This window comes from Stegodyphus dumicola, chromosome 3, assembly GCF_044657685.1.
Source record: "Stegodyphus dumicola isolate Sdum_Otavi_A_Nest chromosome 3, ASM4465768v1".
NCBI classification, from domain to species: domain Eukaryota; kingdom Metazoa; phylum Arthropoda; class Arachnida; order Araneae; family Eresidae; genus Stegodyphus; species Stegodyphus dumicola.
The window spans coordinates 16,645,720-16,662,102 of NC_140770.1; the positions used below are offsets into that span (position 1 = coordinate 16,645,720).

At 30.5% G+C, this 16,383-nt stretch overlaps 1 protein-coding gene and 2 long non-coding RNA genes across 3 annotated transcripts in view; 2 read left to right on the top strand and 1 right to left on the bottom strand.

Moving 5' to 3' along the window:
• Nucleotides 1-634: 634 nt before the first annotated feature.
• LOC146997919 (uncharacterized) lies at nt 635-4,155 on the top strand. Its single transcript, XR_015040144.1, has 4 exons — nt 635-844; nt 2,259-2,296; nt 2,864-2,917; nt 3,955-4,155. It is a non-coding gene; the product is annotated as an uncharacterized LOC146997919 (long non-coding RNA).
• On the bottom strand, nt 3,673-7,914 carry LOC146997920 (uncharacterized). Its single transcript, XR_015040145.1, has 2 exons — nt 7,710-7,914; nt 3,673-6,200 (listed from the first exon to the last, which is right to left on the bottom strand). It is a non-coding gene; the product is annotated as an uncharacterized LOC146997920 (long non-coding RNA).
• A 183-nt stretch (nt 7,915-8,097) lies between these two features.
• LOC118195924 (uncharacterized) overlaps nt 8,098-16,383 on the top strand; it is a 36,469-nt gene continuing 28,183 nt past the window's right edge. Inside the window, exons 1-2 of the mRNA XM_035367264.2 lie at nt 8,098-8,251; nt 15,574-15,658. Of these exons, the coding sequence (XP_035223155.2) occupies nt 8,217-8,251; nt 15,574-15,658 (120 nt within the window). The 5' untranslated portion in view covers nt 8,098-8,216. The remainder of the gene's footprint in view (nt 8,252-15,573; nt 15,659-16,383) is intronic.

The window sequence follows — 16,383 nt, forward strand, 5'->3', positions numbered from 1 at the left end:
TGTATGTTGTCTGCGGAGTGCTCATACGTTTGAATAGTAACTGCAGTTTCTCAAATTTAATCATATTTTTTCATTTTTATTATTCACTTTTTATTAGTTAGCATCTTCAACATATTATACCTACTAGATATCTTAGGAGACACAAAGCACTCTCACGATACAGTAAATTCGCTAAATTCATTGCATTCATTGACACATGTACCGGCAGGCTATTTTTAACTTTTCTCTTTAGTCTCAATCTCTAAAAAAGGCCTTTTAAAATTGTTTTTATTTAAAATATTTTTTTCCTATAAATATTTAACAAATTTAATATGGGCCTTTTATTTTTCACTTTCTTTGTCTCATCTTTGTGATCCGGCCCTTCAAATTAGTATAATAATAATATATGAAACCTTATCCTCTGAAATGTGAAATTTCCCTCTGTTCCAAAGGACTAACTACTTAGGGGCGAATTGAAGTGCAACGCTCTGATAAATTGCAAATGTTAGCTCGCAAGAGGCGTTCCTGCTATCGGCTGCTAAAGTCGAATTCAAGTGCAACGCTTTACCGCTCTGGTAACTGATGACGTCAAAATTGCAATGGGGAGCTGGTTTGCTCTCGTGCCAGGAGAGCTTGTCCGATAAACTTCATCAATATCAAATGAGACTGCGTGTCGATGTAAACAAAAAACATCAGTTCCCATAATAGCTCTGAGCTTATGGTCAAGTGTTTACTGCGTTGTAGTGTGGTGTAACGAAGTGTTCCAGACCTGAAAACGAAGGAAATATGCAGACATGTAATGTAATGTGTACAACTTTATTTACTTTATCTTATAGATTCCCTCCAAAGTAACCTAGAGCAACAGGTGTGTGTAAAATATATTTTACTTTTCAGACAAAAATACTTGCTTTTTCAAATATAAACCACATTTTTTTTCCCCATTTTCAAATTACAGCACTTGGTTTTAATTCTTCTAATAGTAAGTTTAATTTAAAATTCAAATTTGTGTTATATTTTTATTGTTTAATGCAGATGCATGATTCTTCAGTGACAGTAGGCATGTTTACCATATGAAAATTAACTAGTTCTTGAATTATATAGTAATTAATAAGCCCATCTATCTACAAGCAGATAAGCCTGCTGAACACCGCTATCCCAGTCTCTTTTTAAATCCAGGTGAAAAAGCTGGCTGCATGAGTGTTTTCTTCATTTTTTCAATGTATTATGCTTTGTGTTCTGCTCATTATATTGTGCATTTACAGTGCACTTTCTGCTTCTTAAGTGAAAGTTTGGACCCATTCTCATTTGATATCAGTTATATTCAGATTTATTTATTTCATAAAATTTCAAAAAACAAGTTTTGGCTATTAAAAGCTACAAGTGCAGAAACAAAAGCTTAATTTCTTTACTGTAACTGTGTCATGCTTCTCTGCTGATAATGAAAGTCGTCTTTTAATAAGATTTCTTTCATTGTATATATTAATTATATCTTTTACCATACTGGTTGCCATCTTTGATTGTGCATTCTTCAATATTTTTTGGTACTTACGTATTAACACAAACACCTGGATCAGTTTGGTGGTCTTTATAAATGAAAAGAGAAAAATACTTATCAGGAGAAGTACGTTGTTTTTGCAGCTTGCTTTTAGCATAACCAAACTATCAATATTTATCTAAGTTGGCAAAATGTTATCAACATATCAAAGGAAAAAACATTTAACAAATTTTAAAATACTAATTTGAATTATTAAATAAAAATTATATGATAGTTTAAAAAAAACATTTTCCACAAATTTTTTGTCTAATTTTTTAGCACTTGTGCCAAGTGATCTGTTTTCACTTAAAAAAAAAATCAGAGAATTACATAAACTTGATACTGCTTGCCTTGTCAATGTACCAAATTCATCTCATAGTTGTTTCCATTAGAAATTTTTGTACTAAAATGTTCTATTCCTGCAGAACTTTTAACACAGCTTCGTCTTTTGATGGTAAGCTCCACAAGCAGTATTTTAAATCTGAAATTAATCTAAAACAACTATTCGTATCTAAAATCCATTGGAACTTGAAATACAACATAAGAAACACATATGAAAATGGTGACATTGCTTGAATGAAAAATTGTCATGAGCATGTTACCTGAAAAATTTTGATACATAATCGTTGCCAGAGTTTGGCACATTTTTGAAAATTTTGTAACTTTTATTAAGGTGGTTTCAATAATATGCAAATATCTTTTATTCTTATGATTGCTTCATTGTATACTTTTTCCCTTTCCCTAGAGTGCAGCACAATACCACAAGTTTTCCAGCCAAATGCGGTATGCATTTCAAGTTTCTATACATTTATATAAATTTTAAGAGAGTAAAATATTGACAAAAACTGCATTAAGTTTTCAACTCTTGTTTTGTTTTTCATTAAAAATTTGCTACCATTATGAATAATTCATTTTTTTTAATTCAAATGTTTTTAAGTATTTGTAGGATAAAGGCAAATTACATTTATTCATTCTTTCTTTGATATAATACATGTAGCTCTTTACCTGAAATCAATGTTTGTCAAATTATTATGCATAAATTAGAAGTATGCATGTTTCTCTTAAGTCAGTTATGTTTCAGGAACTATCTTTAATGAATTGTATAGAAAATTGTGGACGAGGGGTTAGGTGTACAGGAACGTGGTATATTATAAACATGTATAGTATCTCATAGTATATAAACTCATAACTTTGATTATGCAGTATGCTTTGTATATTATTTCTGAAAGCATGTATATTTCAATCAAGATTGTTGAGTAAACTTTTCTTGCTTTATGCTATCTCTGAAAGCATGTATATTTCAGTCAAGATTGTTGAGCTTATTTTATGCTTTTTTCTTTTTTACATTAGAAATTTCCACACCTTTATCACGAGGAAATCTGCAATGGCATTTAGGAATGACAAGTTTGTATCTATTACATAAAATCTAATGTTTTCTGGATTCTTCTTTTCCTTTTCCTCCCAACAGAAAAACTTTAATGGTATAAATCAGCGGTTTTCAACCTTTTGACTATAGTGTACCATCTAAGCAAAAACTGAAAAACATTAATACCACCACTAATTTTACAATTCCTCAATATTTATTTTTCAATTCCTCAATAGAAATATTAAAAATATATATATATATTGCCATTTGTACACTCTTTGTATTAAATATGTACACATAAAAAACTATTAGATTAAAAACTGATGATTACTTATCAAAATTAAATTAAATTAAATTAATTATTCACTTGATTATCAAAATTTCAGTTATAATACTTTAATATTTAATTTCTTTATGTCTGCTCTTATTTCATTTAATGGTAAATTAAGATCCACTTTTTATTTTGGTGAGTATTTATATTTCAAATTTAACATGGAAAAAATCATTTTTCACACAAACAGGTTGTGCGAAAAGACAATACAAATTTGATAGCTTTATTTGAAATTCCTTTAAATTCTTTTATTTGGTTCAGCCAAAAGTTAACAAGTGTGTCATTTTCCAAATCTTCAAGTCAATTTCGATCAAAGGAAATTTCTATTAACTATTCTTTTCTTTATGAAATTTATGAATTTCATAGTTAAAAATATTTTGTTTCTTTGCATACCACCGGCTGAGAACCGCTGGTATAAATTAATTATAACAGATGTAAATTAATATTTCTCGTACAAAAGAGTTATTTCAATTCTTTATTGTGAACATTATATACAGAGTATGTCTTTTATTAACAACAAGATTTTAAGAATTTAAAATAATTATCATTAAATCCTCTTGATCTATAAACAGTCTTAAAAATTATAAAGGGAAAAAAATTGAAAGTTAAAGAAATCAATATTATGAATTGTTCCTTTTTAGAGAAGTTTCATTCTTTAATTAATTATAAAAAGTGTTTTACATTATGAAATATAAAAATTAAGAATATTTGAATTTGAATGAATATTTTAAAATTTTCCCTCAGATAGAAGCTCAACTATTCGAAGCAGGAGACCGAAGAGAAAAAAGGAAGAGAGATGATATTACAGCTGCAGAAAAGGAAATAATTGAAACGCAGAAGAATATATTAATGTACTGTGTGAAATATATGACTTGTATAAGCAATATTTGTATAATCAGTTGCAAATCAGTCTGCTGTCATAGAAAATCAAAATATAATTATTAATTTATTAAAAAAATAAATCGTGCATTTCAAATATTACAGTGTTTTCATTCTTTTATGTATTTCTGCAGTGTGGGATTCATATTTTAATTGTAAAATTTACTACTTTCTTAATTTTATAAAATTTTGTGATTATGAAAATTATTTAAAAGAAATTCACAGATCCATTATATGACATAAACATTATAATAATTCTAATACCACTATTATAAGTCTCGTGAAAATATTTATGCATTTTACACAGCAATTATCTTTTTCCTGGAGGAAAATGGGAATAAGATCTGTAAGAATCTTTAGTCAATGTATTACAAATTTTAATTTTCAGGTATAACACGAAATGAATTAAATTGTTTTTCAATTATGTTAATAAGTTATATGAATGAGATGTGGTATTAAAAATTTCATTTCTTTTTATCATTGAAGAAATAACATTCGATATCCTACAGCTCCATAACAATGGCAGATAAAATTGACATTCTAATTTCGAAGTTCTAAAAATACAGAGATGACAACTATTAAAGTATGGCTAATGTCTAGTTTACAATAACAATGTTGAGTCGCGTACTAAAAATTAAGTGAATCAAACTGTATTTATTTTCCCCCTTCTCTTTTTTTTTTTGGCTGAAAAACAATTTATTATACACTCATGATTTTACTTAAATGTATTTCTTTTAATGGCAAACCCACTGAGGTAAGTATGCAGTAAGTTATTATAGTGAATGCGTAATGATGATATAAATCTAAATTCAGCAAACAATCTTTCCCTTACTTTAATGTTTTAAAATCTAGAGTTAAAAGAAAAATGTATGTTCTTTAAATAATACAAGAGGATATGGAAGCATAAATCATAGGCTGTTTGTTCTTTACATATTATGCTAATCAGGAATTGGAGGAAAACCCTGCTTAATCGAAGAATACGCTCACAGGAATGGTGGAGGAAAATTGAACTGTCCAATATTTGTTTTGCCCACCCCCAAGAAGACATAAACAGTATAGAGTAAACATAATACATAAACAGTATAGAGTGAAATAATTGTTTTAATTTATACTATAATAAATAAGCATGAAGTTCTTATGCTATTAAATGTGTATTTTCACATGGAAATTTTCTATCTTGTCCCACGGAAGGGGACGAAAGGGAAACATTTGACTTTTTGGAAGAAACTGAATTTCGGTGCAGTAAATCTTATTGCTAAGTTTAAGATAAATTAAGTGCAATGCTAATTTATAGTGACTTACTATTGTAAATCATGACTGGCATACCAACACTAAAATATATATATATCAAGCCTATTAAGTTATTTCTGGTAGTCAAGAGTTTTTAAACATAAATGATGGAAACAAGAAATTCAGAGGGAAGAACAATAATGATAAAAGTTGTCAGTATGCATTTGAAACCAGGACTAATAAAATTATTTAGGATTATTATTATCAATTAAAATCATTTAGGGTTGTGCATTTAGTTACAGGTTTAAATATAAACCATGACTTGTGGGTCCCCAAGAATATATTATGAAAGTAATTTTTTTCATAATATATTCTTTATTATCCATGAAGGGGGTTTAACCTTTGCCAGAGGTTCATTGTTGCCCACTTTGGGTTTTTATTATCGAGTTTCAAAACTTAAAAGATAATTCATTGTGCAATGCACTGACTGAAAACTTTCTGAAGGTACCAACTCATCATCTTGAAACACATCGATCTCAGGATTTTCAACACAATACCTTAAGCATATATTATGTAAAATGGCCACCAGATATGACCATTTTACATATTTTGCTTTGTGAATACAATAGTGTTCCACCAGTATCGTGCAGTACCCTAAATCTTGATTTGATCTCTATAGCTGCACGAACTTTTCTGTGCTTCTCATTATAGAGATATTCCCGTGATAAAATGGGAATATAATCCACTATCTCCCAAAGATATGCACGATGCGACAAAATACTATCTAGATTTTGTTTCAGTCCACTCCATATAAATGCATCATGAGTATTGCCTGGCCATTGTCCTATAGCATAGAGAACCCTCAGACCAGCATTCCATACCTAGAAAAACATAAATCCTCAGTCAAAAGAAAGTTTCATCTGAAATTTTAATACACAGATTTTTAACATTAAATATAGTTGATATATTAATAAATCAGTCTTTTCAAGGAGTTTACTTTCCATTTTTAACAAAAATATGTCACTGTTTTTTCATTATTAAAAAATATGCAATAAAACGTTAAAACAGACTGATGTATGGTTTGTTGTAACTGCTGTATACAAATGTCTGGCTCAGAATTCCACAGCAGTAATTAGCACAACTTTCATGGTTGATGGTATAATATGGAGGTACCAAAAATTAGTATTATCACAGTAACTGCAAGATGGCTTATAGTTCTAAAACTCAGTTAACACATTTCATGCAGAAAGAAAATATCCAGTTTCATACTTAAATCAAGGTCACTGAAATGTGGTAAAAGCAATCTGCTTAAGAAAACAGATGCCCCTGTAGAGGACTTTCTATGGAAAACTGGCTTTCATTCCCATTATACATGGGCAAAACCAATGTCATGTAATATAATAATCTATTAGTACAGTAAATAAATTTAATTTCTTTATATTTATTTATGTCATGCTGCTTTTCGTGTAATTTAGTATGATAACCTTATAAGTTTATTTCATTCTGATCATGGTCTACGGAAGTAAGGTAAGTCACCTGTTATCGAGAATATCTAGTTATGTGAAAGTCTGCAATAACTTTTCATAAGAGATTTACGAATGTGTATATAACTTACATGTGTAGTTATTATGCAAGATCTATAGAAAGTATCCAAAATTACCATGACATTAATCACACTGTACGAACAGGCAATTTTTGGAGGATGAAATACTATTTTACACATGGGAACTGTTTAAACAGCTGAGAAAAATTCATGCTTTTTCCCCCTACAGTTACAGAATATATATATATTGTTTCATAAGAATAAAAAGTAAAGTTAAATTTAAATAATTCTCATACGCCATTGCTGCAAAGAATGAAATTTGAATTTAACAAATATTCTCTATTCATATAAAGTTAATTTAAATTATGAAATTTTAATTGCATACATATCAAAGATTAATTATTGCTGCAAACTAATTTACTATATCACTGAAATTCTGAGAGCATATGTAAATTAAATGCACGTATCTAAAACCATGAAAAAATATATAATATTCCAAAAAACTAATCCCAAATATATACATATATATATCTCAAACACAGGCATATGCATAATTTCTGTTAGAAAAACAATTTCTCCGAGATTACGTTTTAGAGTAATTAAAACAATAAATTAATGGTGATATTATTACTGCATTTCAAAATTCGCAGTAATTAACGATTTCGATCATTACTACGAAAAAAAAACGGGATGAAAAAGAAAGAATCCCGATACAATAACATTAAAAATTTGTGTGTTTACGTATAAAAATATATAATATTCTCAAATAGGTCATTTAAGCATAGTCTTTGATTCGGAAACATTTCCAGAAGTATTTCAGTTTTCATAATCTGAAGTAAAAACAAACCTGCTTTTGCAGAGAATATCCATTGGCAGTTGCCTTCAGAAAAGGTTTCAATTCATTGAAGCAAACCGATTTAATCTGAATCAACTGATGAACTCACGCTCCGACATTTCAAAAGCATTACGACTGTCTCTTAAATGCCAAGGAATTCGATCAGCATTTCTCCGATTTCTTAAACGTCTGAGCAAAATCACTTCAGCCATCTTGTTTACAGTCACTCTTCAGAGTTTGCGGCAGGTCAGGAGTAGCCGCAAAATTCCTCTATGGTAGTGACGTATTTTCAGTAGGCGTGTCCGAAAAGCGTTGCACTTGAATTCGGTTTTGCAATGCAATGCAAGTGCGATTACCATGACAAGCGTTGCACTTGAATTCGCCCCTTACTCTGTCTTCTTCCTTCGCACCTAAGCTTGATATTTCGCCCTGCAGACAGAAAGATTTAGCGGGTGCAAAACAAGACATTTGTGTAATTTGTCTAAGTGTGTCTGGTCTGGTTATTAAATTCAACTAGATATGGATATTGAGGCAGAATTAAAGGCGAAAGGATGGTGAGATTATTTCGTACCTCTTAAGTTTTTTTTCAGCTGCTTTAGTTCTCTGTTATGTTGTAGTTTTATACATTTAACATGTCAGAAAATTATTTATAAAACGTATTCAGTGTAAATAAGTGTATTTAATGTTACTTAGATGAATTATATTAATATTTTTATTAAATACTAGTTCACTTTTGATAACATTTTTCCTTTTTTAGTCTTATAAGATCTGTAAAAATCAATCCAATGAGGATTTTATTAGTTGTGTTACTCAGGGTTTGATTGGGTTGGTCTAACTGGCGGGGCAACTTGAAAAGAAGTATGTCATTCACCAAAGCACAGTGCGCTATGACATAAAGCCTCAAAGGTACCGTTAATATTATGAAATTCAGAATCTTGCGGAAAGTGAAGTAACAATGTGTGAAAGTAACAAACATTCATCAGGTTGCACAATGGCACCTTTTCAATTTGGCCGTCACGCACCAAGACTTTAAAGTGCTTTGACATTATTATAGTAGTTTGAGATGCGCCGCCACCAACAAAGCATTCTCAGATGTGTCGCCACCTTTACAAAGATTTGGATCGTGAAGATGGCAATCCTTGTCAAGGCTGCCAGAATATTCTAGTGAAGGTCTTAATCTTGACAAACAGCTGTTTACTCACATTAAGATGTTGCCATCTTTATAACATATTATGAAATCATTTGTGTAATGGGACATGAAAATTCCTTGCATATATATATAATGGGTTAAAAAGGCTAATCTTTGGAATATGGTAACAGGTAGTTTGGCAACATTTTGGTAAGGCGATAAAGGTTACTAGCTAGAACTTTAGCAGTGTACATAGATAAAGTCAAGAGTGTGTGCAATGCCATTTTTGTGCAATTCTGGGATTTTTTTTAAGTGAAAATAGGTCGACGTGTACATGGATGATACCGTGTATGTACAATTCTTAAAAACCCGGCAAGCAGTGGGTGATTCTGCACGTTCTCCCAATTTCGCACCTAATCTTCATCATGATTAAGCACTTTTGTTCCATAAAATTTCTAGCATAAGCGTAATTCGGCTAGCAGATTGTTGTAAAAAATTTTGAGTTTAAAAAAAAAAAAAAAAAAAAAAAAAAGCCTTTACTTTGTTAAAACAAAATGGCGTGCAAACAAAAACCAGCAGGTTGCTGTAGCAGGGTTGGTCGCCAAAAAATTGCCGAGTTAACCATAATCCAAAGGTTCATCATTAAAAAATTAGGGGAAAATGCAGAATTGCCCACTGCTTAGTACGTTTTTAAGAATTGCGCATACTCGGTATCCATGTACACATCGACCTATTTTCACTTAAAAAAACATCCCAGGATTGCACAAAAATGGCATTGTGACTTTATCCATGTACACATCGACCTTGACTTTATCCATGTACACATCGACCTTGACTTTATCCATTTAGCTAATTTTTTCTAAGTGCATATATATTTTTGTAACAAAGTGTATGTTCATGAAATTATTCTCAGATAGCAGAAGGTAACATATTTAATGCGAGATTCATATGTGCTGCTATAAACTTATTATTTTTTAATTCTTAGTTCTGAATAATTTCAGTTATATGTGTAGAAAACTTAATTTAGAAGATAGTGAAATACTGAAAATATAGTAGGAACTATTTTATGTGATCACATTTGTCAAGGCTGTTTAATAACATTAACCAAATGATAACATTCAAGAGTGAGAAAATTATTCTTCAAAACAGCAATTAAATTTAACTAATTTTATATAAACACAACAAGAGACATATAAATTGGTACTTTCACAGCATTTTAACTAAGAAAATGCAAGAGTTTACTTATAAACTGTTCGCAGTTTCTTCAATGCAAAAATTCATTTATGAATGTTCATAACGTTTCTGGATGCTATTTAACCCTAATCTTAGTATTCAGAAGGTATGCGTTGTTGGAAGAGAACATGCCAATGTAAAATTTTGAATTAAGCAAAAAAGCAACCTTATTTTGTGATAGAATATTTTTTTGCTCCTGGAGAAGAAAGTCTGATCACCCTCAAAATCGCTAAAGTTATTAAAAATGTACATGAAATTAAGAATGCTTTTTCACCTAATTTTAAATGGCTGATTAAAATCCAAACCAAGCTGTTTGAAAATTTAATCCTTTATTTGGTGGGTTAGAGCAGATTGAAGGTACCCCTTGTATTATCACAAAGTTATTGTTTTATTTAAGGCTAAGTTGTTGTTTCGTTTACGGTAACCATTCATTTGTGCCTTTGTGGCTGAGGATGATGGTTTGGTAAAACCATCAAAACTAGTCCTGTGAAAATTTGAAAATATAATGTTGATTTTTGTTGTTTGACTTCTAAATTAATATTTGTTCAACGTGTTATTGTATCTTAACTTTATACTTAGTTTAAAACAAAATTTATTCTATAATACTTAGATCATATTAACTGAACAGTTGATCACAATTAGCGATGTATTGTCAATGTTCTTGTATTCAAATGGGTAAGACTTCTTCAATTCATTAACAATATCCAAATAATAACATTAACCCTGATCACATTAAATGGTATCTGCTGTGTGTGTGTTATCTCTTTTAGAATAAATGTACTGGCTAATTTGCTTAATATTTGCATGTAATACCTTCAATGCAAAATATAAAGTAAAATCTGGTGTTATAGACATGAAGTTTAAAAGAGATATGTAGTACAGTTTTCTGGCTTTTGGTACATTTTATGTGTTGATCAATACATCGTATAGGGAGTACAAATAAGTCTGCACTGTTTGACAAAAAACAGCTCCACCTGTAAGTTATGATTAAAATTGTCTGATGTAAAACATCATATCGTAAAGTTGGACAACTGCTTACAGCATTGAAATATTAGTGATTTTATATCAGCATCATATAGATATATTTACTAAAGAAATATTGATTATATTATGTCCTAATATAAATTTAGTATAATGTTTCAAAAAGAGGGAACTCATATGTACAAAGTTTAATTCAGAAAATTGTGTTTTAAAGGAACTTGAATGTAAATCATGAAAAAACTTTTTAAGGGGACTTGAATTTAAATCATGAATAGGAAATTTTCAAACTTTGAAAAAGAAATTAAAAATTTAAAAACAAGTATTTATCACTATTGATCGGAAATTAGTTGACTTTTCAAAAGGAACAAACCAACTCCCGTTCAAAAAACAATAATTAATAAATGCGAAGCTGTTTCGTCTTTTACTCAAGTAAAAATGATGATGCCAAACTGGCAAATTAAGTTAGGCCAAAATTGTAGTTCCGGGAAGTGATGGGATTTATGATCAAAGAAGAGTACCAAAGAACTCATTCTGAATGAAGCATTTTCGCTAATACAAGATTCTTTAGAAATTTTGAGTAAAAAGCCAATTTATGTAGTAAAATTTACAAAATACTTGAGTAAATGTCCCCCGACACCTTTGCTTTTATGCATGTTAATGCAAGACTATTTTTATAAAAATAAACATAATAAACAGTAGTAATCTTAATTGGAATTATGAAATATAACTCAAAGTAATTGAAATAAACATGAGAAAAATAAGAAACATAATATTGCTATCTTTGCAAAAACAAATCAAATAAAAGTTGAAAAATATAGTATAATAAGAAAGTAAAATGTGAAATGTACATGAAGATATAAAAGGCCAGAAAATGTATTAATTAACTTATGTTCTTTCTAGTAAGAATGTCAGTAAAGTGTTCTCTTCTGTGTCTTATTCAGAAGGGGTGTGTGTTCAAAATTCCGTTATTGGCAGTGGGGATACTTTGAATTGTTACAGGCTGTGAAACTTTTGAGAAGCTATTTTTGGGACATGGGAGGGACTAGGAATGTTTGAGGGATGTTTGTTGCAGAGTTCTTACGTGAGTGAGAATGTCTGTTAAAATTTTGAATATACTAACTAGTGAATGGAAATTAATTAATTTCTGGCTAATTGTCATGTTGAAACGAGGAAGAAAAGAAGAAAGAGAAAAAAGTAATTTTCACTGTCAACGAGCTATTTGACAGACCAAAGAGTATGAAATAGGCTCATTTTTTAGTAACAACATAAGAAAAGCATGTAAATAATTATTTTTTACATTATATACAATTTTGTAATTACACTATGTACAAATCCTCCAACTGATAGTCATGTAACTTATACCACCTTCTCTGGTTTAGGAACCAATTATCATATGCCTATCAGTTGAATGATTTAAAGTGAGTATTTAACACCTGCCCTTTTAAGACAATAGTTAATAAATCAATTAGGTATTAGATTATTCTTTATTTTTCTAACCATTCCAAAATCCAAAACCATATTCCTATCAGTTGAATGATTTAAAGTGAGTATTTAACACCTGCCCTTTTAAGACAATGGTTAATAAATCAATTAGGTATTAGATTATTTTTGAGGATTTTAATAAGGAGCAAAATTTCGCATTGCAGATCTATTGTATCTGTGCAAATATTTTTAATACATTGTAATTGATTTAAGATTGTATTACTACAGTCAAAAGTCTTTAATCCAAACTCATCGGGACTTCGGCAATTCCAGATTATCGGTTTTTCCGGATTATAGATCATCAATTAAAATCTGGTAAGATGGCAAGCAAAAATTATAAAATTAAAAATATGAAACTGTAATTTACGAAATAAAGAGCAATTATGATCTAAAGGGTATCAAAATTTACCAAAAAAAAGCTTAATATTTATTTGTTTACTTTATTAAACATTTCTTTCAACGCGCGCATGCGTAAAGCATACATTACGCATAGTTGAAGTTAAAAAATTGCAACCTAAGATGCAAGAAATATTGCAAGAAAACTATTTGATGTGTATTCGTGATATTTATAATGACGAGGAATTTGATTTAAATCATATCAAAAACGGAGTACATCGAGATAAAATACTACATTTAATAAGGAATTATAAGCCAAATAAAACACAAACACCTGCCCTGAAGATAAGGATAGTGCTGACAGATCAACTTCCAGTCCATTGCCTGCTGCGACGCCCCCCCCCCCCCCCCGCAGAGCAGTGTGAAATTGATAAACAGATTTTGGAATGGTTTGAGAAACAAAGGATATGCCTTTATCCATTTTTTGCAGCAATTCCACTTTTTGTTTAGTGGACATCGAAACATGCTTTCGCTTTGTAGATCCTTTGGCAGCTCCAGAATCAGAAATTCTTTTTGACATAATCGAAAGTTCAAGCTTACTTTTATAAAATTGCTCTAACAGTCTGCAAAAAATAATAAGCCGAATCCAATTAGAAGATTAAGGAGCAACGCAATCTGCAACATTAACTGAAATAGATAATTAGATAATTTTAGCTTAGCTTATACCATCCGTTATACATTAAATGCGCATGCGTAAATGTATTGTGCGGATGCGTAAATGCATATGCACATGCGTAAGTGCATTATGCGTTTACACATGCGCAGAAAGTTTGTAGCTTTGAAGTCCGGATTAAAGATTACTAAGACTGTACTAGTCACTATCCTGTCTGAATGACAAGCACAGTGTACAGAGGGAACTACATAATTTAATGATACATCTGATGCAAAAATGTTTTTGCCGCCCAGCCATTGTAGTGTTTAGTGATGATGACTTCTCTGTCGATAGGCCTGGGGTATGAATCCTAGAGAAGGCATGGATGTTTGTTAAGTGAATAGTGTCTTTATGGCAAGAGGGCACTCAAAATACATAGGGAACCAAAAGTCCTTTCAAGAGGATATGGTAGGGAAAGAGGGGTGAGGACTGCAACTTCCCCAGAATGTTTTTCCTAAAAACTGGGGTAAACTGTACAGTTAGTGCAGCAGAACTATATGACCAGTGCTAAATTTCTGATGTCCCACATAGTACTGCTTATACTTGTACCTGTGAAAATGTTTTCTAAGTAAGCTAAAGCAAAAGAAATAATTTATGTTGAAAGAAGTATTTTTTTTATTGATTTAATAAGCTAAAATATTATTTATCTCAAACCTGCTTTTCCTGTTTTCTTTTGCTTAGCATATAAGGTATTTCTCACGCCTTCTTAGCATGTTGTCATAGTGTGGTGGTCTGTACGCTGGGCGCATATTCCACAGGTCCATGGTTGGATTCCCGGCTACAGTGTTGATAATTTTTCATCTTTTATGCTTCAAAAAAATCCTAATGTCTCTGCAGTGGCACACAAACTAAAAGGGTGGTGATTCTCCACACACAGGATTTGGCGATTGGTCCCCTAAAACCCCAGTCACCCTTTAAAAAGGGAAGTATATAAGGTATTTCTCCCGCCTTCTTAGCGTGCCTTCGTTGTGTGGTGGTCTGCACGCTGGGCCAATATTCCAGAGGTCCGTAGCTATTGCTAATTTTTCATCTTTCATGCTTCCAAAAAATTCTAATGTCTCTACAAGTATACACTCCATTTATATTTTTCATTTGAAATTTTAGGATTAGGATTTCAAATATCACATGCCCCCAAAAAATGTTTATGGTTTTATCATTTTCATAGATTTATTTTTCTTTGAAACTTTTTTTTTTTGGGGGGGGGGAGGGAGGATAAATGAAGTAGAATTTCTTGTGGATAAAGTCTGAAACTTTACTGGATCAGCTTTTTGTTGTTTCTCTTTAAATTTGAGATGGTGCTTCCTTGTTAGAACTGCCATCGCATAAATCTTTGATGATGTTTGAAATTTGCATGTTCTAGATTAGAGGATTAAATTTGCCAGTCTCAGTACTAAGTATAGTATTGCCAGTCTAAGTACTAAGTATAGTATTGCCAGTCTGAGTACTAAGTAAGTATAGTAGCTGCTTTAACAAGGAAGTGCTTTTGAAATTTTAAATGCTGTATCAAATAATGAAAAAATTTGAAAATAAATTTTGGCTAGAACCCGAAGCATACTGGATTTCTGAATGTGATTTTCATCTTCAGTTGGAATTATAATAGAACACAAATTAGCAATTACTTTTGATGGCAGTAAAAATTACTTCTAAGAAGAAGAGTTCATCATCTTGGTATCATTGATTTTACCAAGTTTTGCACAGTTGTAAGAAATCTCGGACATAATGCATCTGCAAAAGCCTTGTGTATACTTGTCCAAAGTAATCTAGGAAATCAAATTTAAAATCCTGAATAATATGTGCATTAAAGTGTGTGTCATAAGCAGATTATTTGACGCTTTGGGACCTTCTGGCTGAAAGGATTTCACATTGTTATTAAATAATACTCAGCTACATAGATGATATGACTTCAATTAATATATAATTTTATTAGTTGAAATATAGGTCTGAAGTATAAGTCTGAAATTGATAAACAAATTTTTATGTTGTCATATTTTATTATCTCCTAGGCATTTCTCAAAAGAGGGATTTGAACTCTGCAAAGAGGGCCTTGATAGAATAACTGTATCTTCGGTTATTCAGAAAGCCATTGATGTAAATATATACATTTTTCGCTATTATAATTCATTCATAATTTTTGCTATTCTAATATTTTTTAATAAATTTTTCGGTACTCTTTTGCTATTGGGGCTGGATTCAAGAATGTATGTATGTATGGACATGTTGTATGTGTGTGTGTTTGTGTATATATGCACATACATATATACATTAGCACATACATCCATATATACATTTCTGAACCGGTTATCCCTGATAACAGAAGAGTACCAGTTTTTCATATGAAGGTGTTTGTTTTAGGTATGTTATTTTAATTGACCATTATATTTTATACAAAAAAAATTTTTTTTTTTCAGAATAAGATGTTCATTTCAAATATATATATTAATTGCTATGAAAATGTGACATGTTTTAAGTACTTTATAGCATAAATTTATTTTTTAAATATACCCTTTCAGACATGTACAAGAGAAATTTTGGATTACCTAATGTAGAGTTTTATCTAGTTTTTTTAATTAAGAAAAGCTAGATGATATTTGCTGTTTCAGCTTCTTTAATTCGTTAAAGATATTGTGGAAATAATAGTTTTGAAACTTTTTTTTTTTTTTTTTTTATGTTACACAGTTGTAAGTTCATTAATATAAGTAACAATTCTTAACCGGGGAAGGGGCAGAATTCTCCCCAAAGGAAAATGTCAATTTTTTTTTTTTTTTTTTTTTTTTTTTGTTGGGGAAAGGATATTTATTCAGTCTCAGAATTGG